The sequence below is a fragment of the Typopeltis vanoorti genome, chromosome 7 (assembly GCF_054136105.1).
Source record: "Typopeltis vanoorti isolate ZY-2024b chromosome 7, IOZ_Tvanoo_1.0, whole genome shotgun sequence".
In the NCBI taxonomy this organism is placed as follows: domain Eukaryota; kingdom Metazoa; phylum Arthropoda; class Arachnida; order Uropygi; family Thelyphonidae; genus Typopeltis; species Typopeltis vanoorti.
In genome coordinates this window covers 115,921,943-115,946,217 of record NC_143555.1, presented here as the reverse complement: position 1 = coordinate 115,946,217, position 24,275 = coordinate 115,921,943, and the positions used below count along the sequence as shown (strand labels likewise).

The window sequence follows — 24,275 nt, the reverse complement described above, 5'->3', positions numbered from 1 at the left end:
TTATGGGGATTTCAACTATGGGAACATAGACTGGAAGGAGAAGAGGACACATGGGAGGAAGGAAATGGAATTTATGCAGTTACCAAGGAATAATTATCTGACAGCATGTAATGAATATACTAGGGATTTGAGGGTGCTACATCTAGTAATCGCATCTGAGAATTTGTCTATAAACAAAATGACTACGTTGGTGCCAATTGGTGAGAGTGATCACATAGTGTTCTTGAATTGGGAGGTGGCTGTATGTGAAATTTTCAGTTAAGAGGGGTTATGTGTGGAATTACAGGGCTGGTAAGTATGACAGTTTAGGAGATTGTTTGTGAAACTGCAAGGGTTGGATGTGGACAGTGCATGGGAAGTGGTAAAGGCATGTTTGGGGAAAGTAAAGGCAGACTGCATACCTAGAATCGGGAGAGTGAATCAAGTGGGAGTTAAATGGATGAATATCATCATTAAGCTGCAAAATAAATTAAAAAAATGTGGAGGGAATTGAAGAGAAAGGTGATCAGCAGGCACATAAGCAGTACAAAGCACAGGTCAGAAGGGTAACCAGTGTGATAAGAAAGGCAAAAGCAGAGTATGAAAGGAAATAAGAAGTGCAGGTCAAAGATAATTCCAAACAGTTCTTTCGATATGCTGCAAGTAAAAGGAAGAATGTTTATAGCAGAATGATTTTAATGCATTCCAATAGTAAGGAGATAACTGAATCAGTCGAAATAGTAGATTACTAAGCGAACACTTTGCAAGAGTATATCATCCAGGTGGAGATATTGAAGTAATGAGAGAGGCAAAGACTTATATGGGAACTGAGGTAAATAAAATGATGGTGCATAGCATACTGTATTTACTTGAATAAAAATCGCCCTTGTGTATATCTCACACCACCTGATTTTACTTCACGAAAAAAGAAATTAAAAACTTTTGCATATACCTCGCAACAAAAAACGTTTAAAACTTTAAGAAATAGACAGTGAATGTTGTTTTAGCAGTTTCAGATATTTTGGAATTCGGTTGAAGAGAATCAGTACTTCAACTCAACAATCATTGGCTTGCCTTTGTCATTGAGTCTCACAATCTTTTGTTAATACCACACCAATCACATACACGTGTTCATAGCTGCGCTATATCTACCGGCCTACCACTGCTGTCTGTTTTGTGATTCGCTTTTACTTCTTATTAGTTATTCAAGTAAAAATCACTGGTAATTTTTACTTGGAATATGGAGAAACATTCAACTTAGAGTACTGAATTTAAACTCAACGTTATTGATTTTTGCAGAAAAACATGGCAGTTGAACAGCAGGGCACAAGTTTACAGTTACTGAGTTTAATGTACAATATTGACATAAACAGATTATTTGATTCCAAAATGATAAAAGGACAAGCAATAATGAAACTGTTTTAATTTAATTACAGACACATTGTCCCTAAAGATTCAAATATGATGAAGATGTGATGAAGATGTGTTGCCGATTGCATAAATAACATTGATAATTAAAATTTAAATGCATTCATTTTATTAATAATGTGAGCAATTATAAATTATAATGAATACTGAGGATTTAATTATAAACATCGATTTAGTTTTTTCCTGAAAAACCTTAGTTTCTGAAAATCCCCACGTATATCTCACACCACTATTTTTTAACTTTAATTTTGGGGAGAAAAGTGAGAATTATATTCAAGTAAATATGATATTACAGAATCTTAATGTGAATACAGCAAATTATGGGATTAGATGGTATACCAGCTTGAATTTTACATGAAGATGCTAAGGAACTGTCAGTGCCTTTGACCACATTGTTTAATCTAAGTCTCAGCTCTGTGGTAGTCCTGAAGGGGGGGGAGGGAAGAGAGAGCGAGAGAGAGAGAGAGAAAGATAGTTCCATTGCATAAAGGAGGCTGCAAGACATGTAACAAATTACCACCGATCAGCATATCAGGAGTCGTTGTCAAGGGAACGTGAAAAGGATGTACTTAAGTTTTGTAGATATGGAAAAGGCATATGACAAGGTGCCCAGAGAAAAGCTTTTCAAAACACTACAATTATATGGGGGTGAATGGAACATTATACAGAGCAATACATAGTCTATATTTAAGTTGTAAGTCAGCAATTAGATTTGAAGGAAATACAGGAAGATGGTTTGATGTAAAATCAGGAGTAAGATAAGGATGCACATTATCTCTGCTCTTATTCATCATCTGTACAGATCATATTATGAAAGAAAGTGGCATTAGGCCTGATATTAGAATTCGAGATGTCAAACTTAGCTCTTTGCTTTTCAGATGATGTACTCCTGAACACATCAAGCACAAGTCTCCAGGATTCTCTAACTAAACTGAATAATAGTTGCAACAAATTTGGCATAAAAATCAGCAATAAAAAGACCAAAACTATGAAAATAGGCAGGAACACAGAAAACTCCAGCTGCATTCTGAATGGAGATTCTATAGAACAAGTAAAATATTTCAGCTATATAGGCACAGAAATACTGTGCCTAAATAGCTGAAATATGTATATTGTGTGGTCTATTTCCAGACCTTGGTTCTCGAAATAAACAACAGAATAAGCAAAATTGGCATGGTGGGTAGCCAGGTGAATAAATCTATATGGAATAAGAGAGAAATTAGCCAAAACACCAAACTAGAATTATATAACACATTGCTCAAACAAGTTTTAAGTTATGGACCTGAGAGTTGAGTTAGAAATAATGCACCTGATCAAAGACTAGAGACCATATTAAAAATGAAAGCCCACGATATTAGAAAGGAACTTGAAATTATTAGTATCCACATTATAAGTGTCAGCAGATAATCTCTACCATGAACATGGATGTTTAAGGTTGTATGGCCACTTAAATAGAATGGGTGAGGAAAGGTTAGCAAAACAAGTGTTTGATGCCAAGATGACAGGAAAGAGATCCAGAGAGAAAGACCAAGGTCTAGGTGGATTGATTCATCCGAAGTGTCTTAGAAGCACAAAATGTTAGATATGACAATATTGGAGTGCTCACAAGTAACATATTGATTTGGAGGAAACTGTTGATAGGAGATTAATAATAATGTAAACTTAACAATGCAACTGGCGACCACAGACCGAATGCAGCCCAAACGTATTGGCTGCCCATAAAAGGTTTGACAATACTTACATGGCATGTGTTGTTGTTGAATTATTTAAATAATACATTTTATAATATGAATAATAAATTAAAAATAATTTTATACCTATACTTTGTGATATCGCCATGCAACTTGGTGTGAATCAACTGTGTGAGTCATCATGAGTGGGGATAACAAAGGTGACTTCATCCGACGACAGCCGAGATTTTGACACTTTTGCAGTCGCGTTCCCTGGTCCATCTTTCAATATAATTCAATAGCATCAACTATTATTTTCAGAGGATATATATTTGTTAAAAAAAAATTTCAAAAATGAGTTCAAGAAAATGTAAAATTGCATATGAAGGAAGCAGGTTTAGTGATGAATGGAACAGCAAGTACTTCTTTACTGAAAATGGGGGTAAGCCCTTTTGTCTTATCGGTCATAAAAGTGTATTGCTGTTAAGAAAGAATATAATATCAGATGTCATTACAAGAATGTCGTACTTTATCTCATACTTTAAATATTTGTATTTTTTAAGGTTGATATAATAAAAATTGATAACTTAAGTATTTTTTGCACTCACTATTTTCTGTTAATTAAACATTTGTAGCCTGATTATTAAAAATAAAAGTTGAATGTGGCCCGCGAGTCTGAAAAGGTTGCCGACCCATGATGTAGTATAAATTAAAGTTTCCAAGAAATTATATTCTGGGCTTAATCCGTTAAGTGTAGCAAGCGGCTGAAGTAACTTCAGGACTCGGCAACTCGTATATAGAGGATAATGACTTCACATCACTTTCCTTAGTATCCCATAATGCAAAGCACATATTCATAAGGATATGTGTGCTTTGCACATATCCTTATACATGTCCATAAAGATATATGCAAAGCACATATCCTTATGGCCATGTATAATGCTATGCATTATGGGAAGGTCACTACCCAGATTGATTTCTACTGATGAGACTTCAATAAAGGTCAAAGCTGATCTGGGTAGTGATGCTTCCTATAATGCATAGCATTATACTTGTTCATAAGGATATGTGCTTTGCATTATGGGATACTAAGGAAAGTGATGTGAAGTCATTAGCCTCTATATACAAGCTGCCCAGTCCTGAAGTTATTTCAGGTACAAACTTTGTTTGCTTACACTTCGATAAAGGATTAAACCAATTTCTTGGCATATTTAATTTATAATATAATCAAGTGGAAAAGCTTCCAACACTAATCATGTGGTGCTGTCATAGTAACCTGAACACCCCTTGGGAGTACATATCAGGAAATTTATGATGATGATGGTCACTGTAAGGAGGTGCCCACAACATCTGCATTTTATACAAAGGTCATTTCACTACAGAACTTCATATACCATTCAAATGTTTCAGTTTCCTTTCCAGATATTACTTTTAACATATCACAGATTTAAGTAGCACTTTTGTCAAGTATGCAAAGAATTTAATGCATTTACAATGGTCTACACTTTAAAAAGTCTGTCACCCTCAGAAAAACATAATTTACAGTCTCATGCACACAACTGTATTTGGTTATTTATTACTTCTAAGTGATGCATGGTAGTAACACCCTTGGCAGCACTGTACTACTTTTATCCATGTCTCGTGGCGAACTCTATAATGCTACCTTCTGGCAAGTCAGGAAGCTAATTAGTCACACCACATAACATGATATGAGAAGGCTTCAGCTTACTATTTCTAATTGGAAGCAATTACTGATTCCATTAAGGATAAAGGTGAATGAATTGAGGATATTAAAGCTTGCGAGAACTTGATATCAAGTTCTACAAAGTAGTAGGACTGGATAAGGATTGTGTAAAGGAATTAGCAATTCTTCTGACTTGATTATTCAACTTGAAAAGTCTCAAAATGGAATCATTTCTACTGAGTGGAAAGAGACCAAAATAATTCTTTTATTCAATAATGAAGATAGGACAGAAGCAAACCAGTGTATAACATACTAGCTCTCCAACAGCCTGTGAGTTGGAATATTACCATGGACATGAATGTTTGTAGGCAAGATATATATATTATATATATGAAAAAAAAAGTTGGGGCGCTTAAGGGTCAAAGCTGTATAACTGAGAGGAGACCTCCACATAGCCTTTAAAGGAATGCGGAGAACTGACCAGGGCTTCTGACCTAATGTCCAATCCTCATCTTCTCATGGTGCACCCTGTTGGGTATCTACTTGGATACTGAATGAACGAGGATGGGCTGGCAATTTGGGATTTAGCCGACCAAATTGTATTATTATTGGTTAAACCAAAATAAAAAATGATGTTACGACATGACAAAATTTCATACTGGTTGGGGCATCTCCCGGTTAAACAAGGCCCCCCGTTGTTTTCGCCAGGGAACCAGGGCAAACAGCGAAAAGTCAACCACTGGAACAAATCTGAAAATAAACCCCAACTCAACATCACCAGAGAAGATCGGTACTAGCAATATAAGAAGCCTGAATGGCAAAAAAATGGAGCTAGCTGAGGAATTAGATAAGTACCAGATCGACATAATAGGGGTGACTGAAACAAAAAAGACAAAAACTGGTGAGATCTTTCTGAGCAATAAATACAAAATGTTATATTCAGGCAATGACAATCAAGGAAAAGGAGTAGCCATAGTATTCAACACAAAATACGAGGCTAATCTTCTTGAATGGCAGTCAGTCTCAAGTAGAGTAATGTGGGCAAATATGAGAATGGGGAACTGGACAATAAGACTTATTTGTGCCTAGGGTCCCACAGAAGGTTCTACTAAGATAGAAGTGGAGGAATTTTTTGAGGCTTTAGAAAAAGCAACTGCACCAATGAAAAAGGAAAAGTTGGTCCTTGTTGGGGATCTAAATAGCAGAGTAGGAAATGATTGTGAGACATACAAAAATATTTTGGGAAAATTTGGAGAAGAGAGCAAAGCTAATAATAATGGCAAATACCAGTTGGATTTCTGCTCAGGACATGGACTGGTTATTACTAACACCATGTTCCAGCATAAAAATGTGCACAAATTCACATGGAGAGAACAGGCAAGGAATAAGAAAAGTCTCATTGACTATGTTATTGTTGATAGTGATGTTTTCTCCATGGTGCAGGACACCAGGGTGTACAGAGGATTTGAAATCGGAAGTGATCACTATTTAGTCTTGAGCAGGATAAAATTGAATTTCATATTGAAAAGAATAACATGTAAGAAAGTATTAAAGCGAATAAAAGTTGAGCAACTCTCAGATGTGAACTGTAGACTAAAATACACAAAGATTATTGAAGAAAAAATGAAAGAGTTTGAGAACAGGAATCAAACCTTGGAGATTCAGTGGCAAACTCTGAAGAACACATTGATTGATTCTGCCAGAGAGGCATGTGGTGAGGTTGTCCGCAAGGATAAACAAATCAGAACTCGCTGGTGGATACAGGAATTTAAAGAGGCAGTGACGGAAAAGAAGAAAGCATACCAAACATTCCTAGCAAATAAGTCAGCTGGTGATCTTAGAGAATACAGAGACAAATGCAAGAATGCTAAACACTGTGTAAAACTAGCTAAACAAAAGTCATGGGAGGACTTTGGCAAGAACAGAAAATAAATATCAAGAAGGTGGCAAAATATTCTGGAGGTTGTTGAAAAAGCTTAGGAATGGAGGAAAGAGTGCTGTAAAAGGAGTTGGAGATGATAAAGATGACATGAAAAAGGGAGAAAAAGATATCCTTGAAGAATGGAGTAATTACTTTGAAAAACTGCTGAATGAAACAAGCAGTGATGACAGCAGAGTGGTAAAAAACACTGACCAGGCATGCAGTCAGGATACATATCCATACTTGAAGTAGAAAAAGTCATCAAAGGCTTGAAATGTGGAAAGGCAGCAGGAGTAGATCATCTACTCCTGATGCATTTGACCAGAAATGCCGAAGTATGGTGGGATAAGAGTCTTACAGTGGCTGCACTGCATAGTTTAGAAAGCCTGGACAGAGGGACGAATTCCCGATGATTGGAGTAGAGCTCTCATAGTATCCATATATAAAAAGGGAAATAAAATTGAATGTGAGAATTACAGAAGTATTTCCCTACTGAGTGTTACTGGCAAGATCTATGATAAGTATACTATGGCAAGTATACTTGAGAAATGGTTGAGAAGAATTGTTGAAGAAAAGTTTGGTGAAGAACAAGCTGGATTCAGGCCAAATACAGGCTGTCAGGATCAGATCTTCACTTTACAACAAATAGTTGAGAAAGCATGGGAATATAACAGAGATCTGTATTTAAGTTTTGTCGATTTGGAAAAGGCATATGACAAGGTGCCAAGAGAGAAGCTATTCAATACGCTACAGTTATATGGTGTCAATGGGGCATTATATCAAACAATACTTAGTCTTTATTTGAGTTGTAAGTCAGCGGTTAGAATTGAAGGATGTAGAGGAAGGTGGTTTAATGTTAAATCTGGTGTCAGATAAGGATGTACATTATCCCTTCTGTTATTCATTATCTATATGAATCACATTATGAAGGAAAGTGGTATTAAACATGATATCAAAATTGGATATGTTAATGTCAGCTCTTTGCTTTATGTGGATGATGTTATACTTCTAAGTAAATCCGCTACAAGTCTGCAAGATTCTCTGACTAAATTGAATAGCTGTTGTAATAGATATGGTATGAAGGTCAGCAATATAAAGACAAAGACAATGAAAATAGGCAGAATCATTGAAAATATCAACTGTGTTGCGAATGGAGAATCTGTGGAACAAGTAAAACATTTCAGCTACTTAGGCACGATTTTTAGTGAAGATGGTAAATTCAATATAGAAATAGACAACAGAATCAACAAAGCTGGGTATGGCAGGAAGTCAACTGAATTTATTCATATGGAATGAGAGAGAAATTAGTCAGAACGCTAAATTAGCTGTAAACAAGACAGTGTTCAAACCAGTTTTAACTTATGGATCTGAGAGCTGGGTCAGAAGTAAAACACTTGACCAAAGACTAGAGACCGCAGATATGAGAGTCCTGAGAAAGATTATAGGAGTGAACAGATGGCATCAATGGCAATTTCATATTAAAAACAAGGATATTAGGAAAGAACTTGACACTGTCAGCATCCAGGAATGCATTAGCAGAGCTAATCTCAGGTGGTATGGTCATTTAAACAGAATGGGCAAAGAAAGATTAGCAAAACAAGTGTTCTCTGCCAGGTTGGCAGCAAAATGACCCAGAGGAAGACCAAGATATAGGTGGATTGATACGATACAAAGTGCCTTAGACGATAGAAATGTAAGATCTGATAATGTTGGAGTCTTGACAAGTAACAGACTGATTTGGAGGAAAATTGTAGATAGGAAGTTAGTAATGATGTAATTTTTTTTTCATGTAGTACTATCATATCCTGTACACCTCTTGAAGGTACATGGCAGGAATTTGATGATGATGATGATGTAAAAAATTTTTTACTTTGGGTGTATTTTACATTAAAGATACCTAGAAATTTTATACTTGGTTTTAATCCTTTTCCCAAGTAAAATAAACAAAGTTATAAAGTTTTGCACGTGATATATATTTACGTCTGAGTTTAAGGATTTTTTTTTAAGGATTAGTAATCCTTTAAAAAAAAGAAACAAAAAACCTGCAAACTAATATAAAATTATAGCTGAATCGGTAATTAAGAATATCTTTCAATAAATTATATAAATTAGTCCCTGAGATACATAAACACATTATTTTCTGGTTTTGTTAAGTCTTCTTCTCCTCCTCCTTCTTGAAAGTTTTTTACCTTGGGTCTAAAATATGTTAAAGATACCAAGAAATTTTATACTTGGTTTTAATCCTTTTCCCAAGTAAGCAAAACAAAGTTTTGCATGTGAAATATATTCACGTCTGAGCTACTTGTATATAGAGGTTAAAGGCTAATGACTTCACATCACTTGCCTTAGTATGTATCCCATAATGCAAAGCACTCCGCTTTCAGGCATGTATAATGCAATGCACAATGCAAAGGGCCACTACCCAGACCGGTTTTGACCTTTATTGAGGTCTCTTCAGTGGGAGCCAGACCCAGGAGAGATACCAAGGTTCTTAAAATTCGTAAAAGAACTGGGAGATGGACTGAGTCCTTGACTCTTTATCCCGTCACCTGAATGAAGAAAATCTGTGTGGATGGGGTGTTATTGAGCTAAAGGCTCTAGTCATGGCTGGTTAACAGCAATAGCCGAGCCTCAGTTAAAACTTCATTGGCTACAGCATTGCCATTCGTTACCCTGGAAGTCCTAAAAATCATCTCCCAAATACCAAGGTTGAAGTAATGCAGAAGTCATATATACCTCATATACAAGTAGATAAAAGGTGCTTGACCTTCTTAATAAAAATCTCTTGATGAGAGAAAGATGTAGAAAGCGTTTTACCTTGGGTGTATTATACGTTAAAGATACCAAAAAATTTTATATTTGATTTTAATCCTTTTCTCAAGTAAGCAAAACAAAGTTTTGCGCTTGAAATATATTCACGTCTCAGCTACTTGTATCTAGAAGCAGATGACTTCATATCACTTGCCTAACCATGGACATGGATGTTTGTGGATGTTTGCAGGCAAGATATATCAGTGGTGAGCTATAAAGGGCTCGCGCAAGCCCTTTGTTAAAATGTTCTCAAATTTGCGAGTCTTGTTATTTTTTTTTTCAAAAAAAAATTTTTTTTGAAACATATTAAGCGACAAACTCATATGGTAACCTAACAAAAATTAGTCTGTTCGGCAGTGTATAGATTATTTGGAATTATTGTTTCAACTCCTCTATAACGAATGCGCCCAAGTTTGAAAATAAAATAAGCGCATGCGCTATCTTTACCCTTCTGGTAGCCAATCCTATGATAAAACCAGTAGCCAATCAAAGTTTTATAAAAGATTATAAAAGATTTCATTCTTATTATATTCTGATACTTAAAAAATGTTTTTCTTATGTAAGATAAATTAACACAGTTGATTGTGTGCAAATATTTCATGTTTAGATCATGAAATATTTGTTTAAAAATGATTTAGAGGTGTATGGTCCTCTCATACTTTTTGATTGGAATTTGTACACAAGCTGTATTAATAAAAGATTTTGTGTGAAATATGGCTTTTTTTTTTTTTTTTTGCTCGACCATGCGAGCCCTTTGTTAAAATTTCCATAGCTCTCCACTGTATATATATTTGTAGAAAGTTTTTTACCTTGGGTGTATTATACATTAAAGATACCAAGAAATTTTATACTTGTTTGTATTTTATACAAGATACCAAGAAATTTTATACTTGTTTGTATTTTATACAAGATACCAAGAAATTTTATACTTGTTTGTATTTTATACAAGATACCAACATGCACGCACTCTAGGCAGGATATATATATATATATATATATATATATATATATATATCTTGCATAGTGTGTGTGTCACAGCCTGATATAAGACCACTATCCTGCTTAAGAGAGGTTTAAAGTAGCTCAGAAAAGTTCTTGGTTTGGTCTCTACAGGCAGGATTTCTAAATTATCTAACCTTAGCCCACCCATGGTACTAATACTAACAATGATAGACTTCCTACCTTTCATGGGGAGGGATTCACTTAAAAAAAGGGGGAAAAAAAAGGGCCAATTAATATCTCTGAGTGGTCATGAAGATGTTGGAAAAGTTGACCAGAGTGAGTAGAATGATATTATAAAACATGAGCTGATTGTACTCATATTTTATAATACAATGACAGCATAACTGGATAAAGAATGGGAATGGAATATGAAACTTCTGGATTCTGCCAAGATATTTGAGAGGATTATATACTGGATATTTTTATTCAAACTCAGAGGGATAGCTATGAAAAATTGCCTTGTGACACAAACAAAAGAATGGCTGAATGACAAGGGGTCAGAGAGTAATATATGGCAATGCCAAATCTAAGGAGCAGAACTAGTGGGGGTACTGCTCTAGTGGGAGACCCAAACTATCAAAACAATATCTATCATACCTCTTCTTGAATTCATTTACAGATGAAGAACTCACAACTGAGTCAGGCAATGCATTCCATTCATTCACCACTCTCCAGTCCACGTGGTTAGCTTGGTGGCTATGCACTTCACAACCATATGCCTGGGGAAGGAGTGTCCTAGGTTCGATTCCCATTGATGAACATGCGGAGCTTAAGGATCTTCCTCAGCCATAGCCAAGTTAGCCAGTCTTGGTCATGGACAGCAAGGTTTTCCCCCTAGTTTATCTGGGGTTTTTCATCCCACAAGCAGGCAAACCAGTCCCATGAATACACACACAGATACAGTCAGGGATACTTAAGACAATCCCTCCAGCCATAGGTCTGAATTGTCAACAATGCCGGTCCCGAGCCCGGATAAAATAGGGGGGGGGGGATTGAGGTGGTGCCGTACCTCCCCGTAAAAGGGGCTCACGGCCGTTGAATCACCATATGAAAGAAATAAAATGAAACCACTTTCCAAGAAAAAAATCTAGTTCTCACACCATTGTTAACTTTTCCTTAATTTCCAGGGATGACCTCTTGTTCTTCCATCGCTATCACACAGCTGAAATATTTTCCCTGCATCAATCTTATAAAAATCTTTAATTTAATTTAATTTAATTTAAATGTTTCTATCATATCCCCTCTTTTCTGCCTATTAACAACCTCTGCAATCCACAAGCTTTCAATCTATCAATGTAGGGAACATTTTTTACACCACTCACCAACTCACTCTCCTCTGAACCTTCTCCACAACCTCCTCATCTCTAAGGAATCCAGGCGACCAGACTGGAGCACAGTAATCCAGATGTGGAAGTATCAACGCCTTATAAAGAGGGATAATAACCTCTTTATTAAGTTAATAAAAGGTTTAATTGCTTATAAAATTCAATGTATATTAAAAAAATTCAATATATGTTAATCCAATATTTTACCTATGATAAGCATTTTCAAAGATGAAAATAACAAGATAAACAAAGTGAATTGTTTATCTTGTTAATAAAAGAACACAGAATTTCAAGAAATTATTCAAATATTGTCATATGGCATGTTAGGTTCCAGATCACCGTCATATAGTAAATCACCGATTTTCTGCTTTTCCACTTGTATATGCATGTAATGATTTAATAATGTAATAATCATATACATATGTAAATTATGTAAATAAAGCATTTATTTATAACTAAATTTTACATTTTTGTAAATGTAAAATTTAGAATAATTTTCACAAACAAAAAAATTATTCTGAACAGTTTGGCTTAAGGAAACATGTTAACCAGTTTGGTCATCAATCCACACCATTAAAAGTTTTTCCATTTCAACAATAAGACTGTCGTGTTTACCAATCACTGCAGTATTAATTAGTGTATCACTTTTCACTTTACTAAGAACTTTGTTTTAATCAACTGTAACAACAGTAGTGTGAGGTAAGTTAACTATGAGGAAGCTTCTGTGTATGTTCTATGCACCATTGTCATTAAATCAAATAATTTTGCTCTTAGCATGTACTGTAATAGGTTTACACATCTTCTTTTCACTAGAGCAACAGTACCCTTACTTTGAATTTCATCTGTCATTATTAACAGCAATAAAATAAAATAGTAGTTATAAACAGTTTATAATTCACAGTGAAATTAAAATTCACACAGAGATGTAGCAAGTAACAACGTCATAAATAAACTGAGTTTACAAAAACTGTGCATCAGTTGATTCAAGGCAGTATCACGTCGCTAAACCATTGTAAGAGCAAATGTGGCATTGCATGAATGGACATTGGTCAGCATTGAAAAGTGTCATATAAGCAAATGCAATGTCATATAAGTGGGTATTAGTCATAATTGAAAAGCATCATATGAGCAGTTCATCGTAAACCAAAATGCCATAAGGCAGGGTACTAACTGTATTTTGATTAGGCCCATAGGGCATAGTCAAAGGTGGCTGGTTTCTTGTTGATTTAAACAGAGTATGACCATCTCCCATATATTTTGAAGTTTTTAACATCCATAGATTGGCAATTGGTAGAGCCTTTGCTACTAATGGCTCACAGAAAAAGTTAAGCAAGTTGAGTGCAGTTAGTAGTTGGAAGGGATCAATCGTTCAATGCTGTTGGCACACTCTCTCCCTTGATGAGTCTTTGGACTCCCTGGAGGTGTTACATAATAATAATAATAACAATAATAAGCAAATTCTCAGAACAACTTGTCACTTTTGGAGAGGAATCTCTTTAGGGTAACACATGATCTGTTAATTTACTTTGTCCATTTTTTCAATTTCCACTAATGTCTTTTATATCCCAAAGGAAGCATGTGCACGTTGTCCATATTGATTCATAATTATATAATTTTGGTATTCTTCTCTCCATTTAACTGCAGGCCTAACAGACTATTCATAATAAGGGAGTTTACATAAGTAATATATCCTACATATTCATAAGCACTGATAATGGATGAACTTCATCTTTTGTAGAGTAGAAAAAGGGAAACTAGTTTAAATAATAGTTTATAAGCAGTTTGTGATTTCATGAGATTAATGGTTTGTAATTGGTATTTAATGAGATTGATTAATGAGGCTAAGAATGAAGGAAAGAGATACCGTTTTGATATGGACAAAATCTCTCTCTTGGTATTCGAGTTTGGAGTGGACAGAATTTGAAAGCAGACAACTCTTTACAAGGATCACTCATAGAGTTTCTGTTGATACTGAAGTAGGTATTATTTCTGACTCCTTGCAGACGACTGTTTATGAGGGTTTCTAATACAGTTTTGCTGAAACTGAAGTAGGTGTGATTTTTGACTTGCTTTCTTTAAAACATCAACCATCTTTATTTCTACCCAAACTAAGCCCATTGGAAGTTTGCAAATGAATGAGATTAATTGCTTTATAACTGAATAAGATTTATTAGTTTGTAATTGATATTTATTGATATTTCTTTCTTAACAGACTATGTGATTGACACCCTACATGAAGTTAGATGGAGAAGAAAAGTTGGGATTAAAAGATTACCAGCTGTGTACTACATTAATGGAATGGTACTCCAAGAGATTGATGAGGCTAGACTTGGGGATGTTGGTGGATAGGGAGATGAAGTTCAGAGGGCACATTGCTAAGGTGTCCAAGACTGCACATAGGATTACTTGGTTATTGAAGAACACACTAACATCCAGAGATAAAGAGGTTATTATTCCCCTTTATAAAGCATGTGATACTTTCACATTTGGATTACTGTGCTCAAGTCTGGTTTGGTCACCTGGATTCCTTGGGGATGAGGAGGTTGTGGTGAGGGGTTCAGAGGAGAGTGACTAAGTTGGTGAATGATGTAAAAAATGCTCTCTACACTGACAGATTGAGAGCTTGGATTGCAGAGGTTGGTTGATAGGCAGAGAAGAAGGGATATGATAGAAACGTTTAAATTACTAAAAGGTTTTTATAAGATTGATGCAGGGGAAATATTTCAGCTGTGTGATAGTGATGGAAGAACAAGAAGTCATCCCTGGAAGTTGAGGAAAAGAGTGGTTAACAAGGGTGTGAGAACGAGGTTTTTCGCCTGGAGGGTGGTGGATGAGTGGAATACATTGCCTGACTCAGTTGTGAGTTCTTCATCTGTAAATGAATTCAAGAAGAGATACGATAGATATTGTTTTGACAGTTTGGGTTTCCTGCGATGAGTCTACTGACTCCATGGAGATACCTATAATAATAATAATAATACTTTTCAGGCCTTGTTTACTTATTCATTGTTTTAATCTACACAACTGTGAACATAAGACCTTCAAATATCTGGGAGACTACCACCCTACTTTTAAATCACCAACAATAAAAAAAAAATCCAACTCTGACTACCCAGAGGGCACAGTCAAAATACTTGAATAAATGCTTCAAATTCTGTGTTCTTATTCAATTTAATTAATTTATCTTGTTATCTATATCCTTAATAATGCCTCAGTTCCTGTAGGCAAAATATTGGAATTTTTTTTTTTTTTTTTTTTTTTACTGCTGTGTTGTTAATAACTTAAGCCTTTTTTATTAACATCTATAACCAACACGTATGCACATGAGATACTGGTTTAGGTACTTGGGCCACCTGTTTAACTTGTATATTAAGTAAATTAGTCTCTCACTTTACAAGGCTTTGATAAGACTACATCTTCACTATGTCTCAGATATTTCAGATATGGTCATCTGATTTAAAGAAGAGAAGAGACAACTGAAAAGATCCAGTGACAGGCAACTACGAGGGTGGTCTGAAAAGTTTTCAACCTAACAATGAAAAAACGAATTTATAATTTCAAAATTATTTTTATATTTCAACATAATCTCCCTTAAGACTAATACATTTATTCCAACAATGCTCCAGCACCATTATCCCATCCCTGTAGTGGTTCTCAGTAGGATCTGCAAAATACCCCTCTACAGCTGCAATCACCTCTTGATTCAAAGAAAAATGCTGACCAGCAAGGAAGAGTTTTAGAAGTAGAGGGGGCCAAATCTGGGGAATAGGGTGGATTTTCCAACAATTCATAGTGCAGATTCCTTAATTTTCCCATTGCCAAAACATCTTTGTGGCCAGGTGCATTGTCCTGATGAAAGATGATTTTTTTCTTCTGCAAACCAAGTCTTTTCTCAGAATTTTTTTGTCTAGTCTGGTTAAAAGATTGAAATAAAATTCCCCAGTTTTTGTTTTACCCTTTCAAGATAATTAAGAAACAAAATGCCTTTAGCATCCCAAAACACCGATGCCGTGACCTTTCCTGCTGATGGAACTGACTTTGTCTTCTTTGGCATTGAACAACCGGCTTCTGTCCACTGTTCTGACTGCTGTTTGGATTCTGGTGTGTAATGGCGAATCCAAGTCTCTTCCATAGTAATAAATCAACACACAAAATCAGTTTAATTCTTGTTAAAACATTCCAAGCACTGTTCAGAGATTTTCATGCGAGTGCATTTTTGATCTGCTGTGAGCAAGGGCGGCACTCATCTTGTGCAAAGCTTTTTCATTTGTAATTCTTTATGCAAAATATATCCTACACATTCTTTTGTAATGTCTATGGTCTTAGCAATTTCATGCACTTTGACTAGCCGGTCATCCAATACCATACCATGCACTTAATCAATGATTTCTGGTTTTGTTACACTTTTTGGACGTCCTTCACGTGGATCATCTTCAAGGCTGGTATGGCCACGTTTAAACTCAGCAGCCCATTTCTTAATTGTTGAAAACAAAAAGAAGAGTGCTCATAAACTTTTATGAATTTCGAATGAATTTCTTTTGGCGTTAAACCTTCTTTTACAAAGAATTTTATAACTGCATGATACTCAATTTTATCCATTTTAAGGGATACAGACAACACTTTTGCTTCAGACAGCTGCATAAAACAAACTACTTGATAGAATGACTTGCAATTTCACTTGGATGCTTATGAGAGATGTACCAACTTAGAAAAAAAAAAAATCTTGCCGGCAGTGTTGCCATGTATGGTCGAGGCTGAGAACTTTTCAGACCACCCTCGTAAGTGATATCCAGCCTAGAGAATAGTACACATACTTAAGAACATAGTCTTCAAATTTTGAATAATAGAAGAGAGATAGAACATATAAGTTGGAAAGTGAATCTTACAGAAAGTGAACTAATGGTTATCTCTGAAAACTGAGTAAGGATGTGGTTAGGAAGAAGAAACAAAAAGAATATAGACATACAATAAATAAAAAATTAAATAAAATAAACATTTTTGAAGAGGATGTTGATAAACTAAATCAAGCAATAACAGATATCATAGTAACATTTGCAAATAATTTTAAGAAAACATTAGCAAAGAATAAAGAAAACAAACTTTCACAGGAAACCATAAACATGATGAAAAAGAGAAGAGATATGAAACAAGATAAAAACTCTACTTCAAAAATAGAATACTCAGAATTATGCAAAACTTTAAGGAAAAGAGAAAAGAGTAAAACATGAAATCAGAGTTTATAACATTAGAAAAATCAAACAAATAATAGAAAAGAACAAAAATATGAAAATTCTAAGCCTAATGATTGGAAACAAACACATAGTAGCAATAAAAGTAAAGAATGGTACAGTGACAAGAAATCCAAAAGGAATTATCAAAATACTGGAAGAATTTTACAAAGAACGTTATAAAGATGAATCAGACAAACCATACAGAATAACAGAAATAACTCCAATATTGAAAATAATTTTAAACTACAAATAACCTATAAAGAAGTACGTACATGAAGCTACACACTAAATGAAAAATGGAAAAACTCCAGGAGAAGATGAAATCCAAATTGAGTTAATAAAGACTGCTGGTGAAGAATTAATAAAACATCTAACAAACTTTATCAACTTAAAATACTTACAATCTGGAATAATGAAATATTAACATTAATTTATAAAAAAAAGGAGATAAAGAAGCCAAAAATTACAGACCAATTAGCTTATTATCAGTTCTATATAAAATACTTACAAAAACAATAACTAACAGAATAACACCTATTCTGGATTTAAAACCACCAGTACAGCAGGCTAGATTCCAAAAAGGATATAGTACAGTTGACCATATACATGCTCTGAGGCAAATCATGGGAAAAACAGAAGAATATCACAAATCTTTCTGTTTAGCATTTGTAGATTATGAAAAAAAGTCTTTGACAGCAACAAAACTTCTGTACTACTAGAAACGCTACAAAATCAACCCATACCAAGTGAATATGTGGAACTGTTAAAAGAAATATACAAAAATGGAACAGCAACTAAGACAACAAATAGAAAGCAACAAGATCCCCATACAAAAGGGAATAAGACAGGGAGATTCTATAACCCCTAAAATTTTTACAGCAACACTTCAGGAGATGATTCAAAAAATTAACTAGAGTTCCATAAGCATGACAATAAAAAGTGAAAAATTAACCAATTTAAGATAAGAGATGAAATTGTATTAATTTCAGAATCAGCACAAAACCTACAGAAAATGATAAATATACTGAACATAGAAAGCAAGATGTCTTAACATAGATAGAGAAAAAACAAAAGTCATGTTCAATAAGTAATTAAGAGCAAAAACAATAAAACTTGATGATGAGCCAAGAGAAATAGTCTCCTCTTATGTATACTTGGGGCAACTTTTTGACATTGAAAATGGATTACAGAGCAAAATTAAAAGAAGAATACAGTTAGTGTGGTATTCACTTGGGAAACTGAACTACAGCTTCAAAAATAACTTACCCACCTGCCTGAAAAGTAAAGTATTCAACCAATGCATATTACCAGTACTCACCTATGGCTCAGAAACCTGGCCACTAACTAAACAAATGGAAAAACAAATACTGGTAATGGAAAGAAGAATAGAGAGAATCATCCTAGGATACTAATGGTTAAAAAGAGGAAGGAATGGATGAGATCACAAATGAAAGTCTTGGATGCTATAAAAATTGTAAAAACATTCAAATGGAGATGGGCAGGACATCTGGCTCGAGGAACAGGCAATAGATGGACCAGAAAAGTAACAGAATTGAATGCCAACTGGAAAGAGAAGACAAGGACACCCTATGAGCATGCAGAATGGGCTACTAGTGGATGTTGTAAATGCATCTTCAGTGAATATCTTCTAAAGATAAGATAGGTATTTAGGAACTTAATGACATATGAAAGACACACTCTTTTGATGAAGCCATGACTCCCTGGAATAACTTCTAATAATAATAATAATAATAATAATAATAATAATACATAAATAGTACTATTTGCTGTTCAAGATAGTACAAGGACTATAATGTAAAAATAAATATCAAATACAGGTACTATTTAGAAATTAGTCTGCTAGTGCCTGCTGTAAATAGGCTGTTTAGCAAACAACCTGCCTACAAGATGTGAATAAGAAAATACCTAAATATTAATTTTCTTAAGATTCTAACACAAAATTAGTCACCACCACCACATCTATTATACCATTTTTGTCTTACTAGAGTAATGCATTTAAGGCATGTAAATATTGTTATATACCTTCCAGTCCTCTTCAATCCATTCTCTTCTCTTTCTCTTTCCTCCTCCTCTTCTTTTAATAACTGCTTGGATTCTATTATATCAGACTTTTTCCGAGACTCCTAAAAGAATGATAAAATGAAACTATGTACAAAAATTAATTCCTCAATTTAATTACATGATTAAATAATCATTAAGTAAATCATATACAAATATTAATTACAACAATTACTCCAGATATACAGAATATCAAAACCGAATTAAATGTATTCTCAACGTCTGGAGTAATTACTTTGAAACAGTATTAAGCGAGATGAGCAGGGGTGGAAAATGTTCTGAATGCAATCAGGAGTACGTATTGTTCTTGAGCTAAAATGCCACTATCAAAAACTTGAAATGCGAAGAGGCTGGAACAGAATGATAGTCAATCAGAAATACTCACATATGGAGGTACATAAATTTACAATACTCAATTATACTTGAAAATAAATTATATTCTTGTCTTTATCTTAAGCTACTTGTATATATGGAGAGAGACAGTTGATTTCACATCAAACTGCTCCATTATTCCATAACTAATATGGAAATGTACATTAATAGAAGGTTCGCAGACAGATTAGTTTCAAACTTTACTGAGCTCTCATCAGTTGGGGCTAGACCCAGGAAGACAGACAGACAGACAGCAGCAAGCAAACACCTACCACTTTGCTAAACATGAGCATAACCATTAGCCAACAGGAACTGACTCTATTCTTAGGGTAAGTATCAGTAGAAGCTAAGCCACTGGTAAATATCTTCTGAAGTACTGCAATCAAAGCCACATCAGTGAGAGCTAGACTGGGAAGATACTGAGAGCTAAATCAATGCAGAAGTCATATTTCCATACACAAGTAGCAAAATTGTGTATCACCATATTATTAATAAGAAATCTTGTCTTTATCTATGCTTGCCTCTGGATCTAGCTCCCATTGATGCAGCCTTGATGAAGACATTCTAGAGGATACTTGCTTATGGTATGGCTCCTGCTGTCGTGACTTTAATTAACAAGGTCTTCCAGAAAGTCTGATCATCAGAAGTTGAGTCAGTTTCTGCTATTTACTGACTAAACCTGAAGTTTTTTACATTGTTGTCTGGCAGAAAATGCTGAGTATACTGGAGTGATCCAAGTCTTAGAGTGTTCAGGTCTAAAACCACTTGATTAAGTTTAAAATTACTGTTTTAGATACTTATAGTTTTTGGAGGAAGGCTTCCTATCTTTGTTGAAAGTCAGAAACAGTCTGGGTAGTGACCCATCCTATAATGCATGACAACACACACACACACACACATCTGAAATCAGGTGTTTTATGCATTATGGAATACTAAAGCAATTTGACGTAAGGTCAACTGCCTCAATATACCAATAGCCTAATCAAAAAATGCTTCACGTTAAAACTTTTATTTGCTCAAACATGGGTAAACACAATAATATACCATATTTTTCGGACCATAAGATGCACCATTTTACATAGAAAAATCAACTGAAAATTGGGGCGCATCTTATGGTCCGAAGGTAACATTAAAATACGAATCTTTACCGAATCTGTTAGCAAAGTTCAATTACTGGCGCAATATGTTAATAAAATTAGTAAGTATGCTACTGAAAGTAGGTACCTAAGTTATCTTCCTGCATGTGGGTGAATCACTGATTTAGAGCATCAATAGTCATTAGTGTGTAAACATATGTGCTTTTGTACAGGTTCATTTGAATTATTTTTTATAAGTATTAAAATTTTTATCTTAAAATTAGAAAAAATGAGTGTAAAACAAAAAAGACTTTCATATAACATGAGTAATAAATTAAATGTGATAAATTATGAAAACAATATGGAAACAGGGCAGCAGAAAGACATTTTGGTCCACCACCAACAGAAAAAATGGTTCGTGAGTGGAGAAAACATGAGGAACAATTAAAACTGCTATGTAAACACAAGAAAACATTCCGTTAGTACCTAGAAAAATGGCCAGAATTAGAAGTAGAAATGAAAAATTGGGTAACAAATCATCGAAACATGGGAATATCTGTTTCTACGAAAATATAATTTTTGAAGCGAAATGATGGGCAACTGCTAATGGAATTTTAGATTTTATCGGATCATGTCTTGGTGCTTTAGATTTATGAAAAGACACGAGTTATGCATGAGTACAAAAACCACTCTAGCCCAAAAAATTCTGGCTGACTAAGTTAAAATTATAGAATTCCATAGATTTGTCATATCAGCGAGAAGGAAATTTAACTTTGAACTTAATCAAATTGCGAAGATGGATGAAGTGCCTCTAACTTTTGATGTTCCTTCAAATCAGACAGTAGATTCAAAAGGCACCAAATCAATAGTGATCAAAACAACAGCTCACGAAAAAACTCACTACACTGTAGTTTTAGCTTGTTGCGCGGACGGAACAAAACTACTCCCCCCATGTTAATCTTCAAGAGAAAAACGTTACTGAGAGATGAAATTCCTCATGGCATTATTATCCACATTCAAGATAAAGGCTGGATAGATGAAACAGGAATGAAATTATGGATACAAAAGATATGGGCAAAACGTCCAGGTGCATTGTTTAAAAAGCCTGCATGTTAGTGGGATCAATTCAGAGCACATAAAATAGAATCAACAAAGAAGTTTCTAAAAGAAATGAATACAGAATTAGCTGTCATTCCTGGAGGCCTTACAAGTCAATTACAACCCTTGGATGGATCTATTAATAAACCATCTATTAATAAATAGATCCATGTGCTGGATCTATTTACAGCACCAGGACGTATGAAACGGCTAACAATTTCATAAGTATGTACCCGGGTGAAAAATTCATGGGAAGCTGTGAAAGAAGAGACGATTATAAAGTCATTTAAGAAATGCGGGATAAGTAATGCGATGGATGGTACCGAAGATGACGCAGTTTTTGAAGGGAGTGACAACAATAGTTCAGATGAAAGTAATATGAACGGTGACATTAATGAGACGAGTGATAGTACCGAGAGCGAAGATGAACTGAATATTGCTAATACAAATGATTGTAACAATAAATAAAAATTAAGTAAGAATTTGTAAATATCTTTATATAATAAAATATTTTTTTCTAAAAATCATCTCATAAATTTGGGGTGCATCTTATCATCCGAAAAATACAATAATTTCTTGTTTAAGTATAATTTCCTTTTGATCCAGTGAAAAAAAATGCTACATTTTTTCCAGCAGTTATTCAGAAGACATGGTCAGAAAGGTTGGATTCCAGATGAATGAAGTAGCACTATATATATATATATATATATATATATATAAAACGTGGAAAAAACAGAATGTGAGAATTACAAAGAAATTTCCCTCTGAGCATTCCCAGGGTTTAGGCAGGCATACACTTAAACAGGCTAAGATAAGAAAATACTCCTGAAGGGTGTATGTTTTCTTATCTTAGTCTGCCTTCTCTAAGAGAAACATGCAGAAGAACAAACTAGGATTTAAACCAAATAGGGATCACAACTAGTTTTTTTTAGATTTCATATAAAATCAGAACTAGATTTGCTTTAAGATAAACAGTTGAAAAATCAAGATAATATACACGGGTGCATGGGTCTTTATTTCGTAGGTCAAGAAAAGGTATATCATAACTTGATATACCTTTTCTTGAATTTGGTGTGAATGGGACATTACACATAAGCAATATAGAGTATATATTTAAGTTATACGTCAGTAGCTATTCAAGGAGGTGCAGGAAGTCAATTTGACATAATTCAAGGAGGTGCAAGAAGTCAATTTGATATAATTCAAGGAGATGAATGAAGTCGATTTGACATAATTCAAGGATGTGCATGAAGTCGATTTGACATAATATCAGATATAAGACTTGAGTGAGTACCTCTTCATTGTTATTCATTATTTGATCACTGTATGAAGAAAAGCAGCAGCAAATGTGATATAAAAATCAGAAATATTAAACCTAGTTCTTTACTTTATGCAGATGATGTTATGCTTCTAAATATATTAAGAATAAGTTTGGAACTCTATAACTAAATAGCTGCTATAACAAATTTATATGAAAATCAGAAAGAAAAAGAAAAAAAAAGAGGCAGAAACTAAAAACAGTAGGTTCATAGAAAATATCCATTACATTCTCAATGGAGAAACACTTTTTTCACTTGATTATAACAATAAAACATTTCAGCTATTTAGGCACAATTTGTCATCTTGTCATTTGAAATTGAAATATTTAATTTCTTTAATGATAAAGAAATAAAATAAAATAAAAGAAGTGAAGATATTAGAAAATAAACATAACATTCAAGAACATGATACTCTAAGGCAGGGTTTCCCAAACTGTGTTCAACAGAAGGTGAATAAGTGTTCTGCAAGAAGTTCTCCTGGAATTTGTCATTTTAGTTTTCTAAGCATTTTTCATGAATAAATATTTTATAATGGAAATATTCTGAGGAGAATAATATTGGTGAATATGTTGAAAAGCTCAGACCCAGCACGTCTAATAACATCTGTGTAGCAAATGTTAGTGACCAAGCAGTGTATTTTTAAATGTGGAAGAATTCATGAATTATCGTTAATTTTCACATATCAAAACCTTTCAACATTTGGGAAAGGGAATACCTCTGTTTATGATGGATTATAATGATGGGTGGCATATCCTCTGTTATCAAAACTGAATGCAATAACATCTGTGTTGCAAATGTTAGTGACCAATCAGCAAGGAAGTATAAAGAAAATTTTTCCACTAAAATTGAAGATCAAGGTAGTCTGTATCCGGTTCTCAAATCTAGTAATACTGAATACTTTCTTCGCAGGTTCGTATTGTAGAGTGATAGTTTCGAAACCATAGTGCCGTGATTTTTTAAAAGTAACAGGCCTGCAGATTTAAATTTTAATATGAATAAGAGACAAGGGACTTTGTTTAATTTTGATATTAAGAAATCTCTTATTGAAGGTGTTTGTGATGCAACAGATAGTGAGTCATCCATCACTAGCCTACAAAGTGATCTTCAGGTTGTACAAAAGGAATGGAAAACTACCAGCACACAGGAGAAAAAGTCAGCATTCACTGGTAAGTACTTATAATAATATAAATTTTTGGTGATCAGGATGGGATATGTCAATGAAAATCAGCACAAATTAATTTAATGATGTTTATGTTTAATTGATATTTAATTAATTATTA

The 24,275-nt window shown here is 34.3% G+C and overlaps 1 protein-coding gene across 1 annotated transcript in view; it reads right to left on the bottom strand.

Moving 5' to 3' along the window:
- LOC150104989 (electroneutral sodium bicarbonate exchanger 1-like) overlaps positions 1-24,275 on the bottom strand; it is a 510,613-nt gene that overhangs the window by 268,508 nt on the left and 217,830 nt on the right. The window contains exon 11 of the mRNA XM_090395098.1: positions 19,095-19,195. Within this exon, the coding sequence (XP_090251224.1) occupies positions 19,095-19,195 (101 nt within the window). The remainder of the gene's footprint in view (positions 1-19,094; positions 19,196-24,275) is intronic.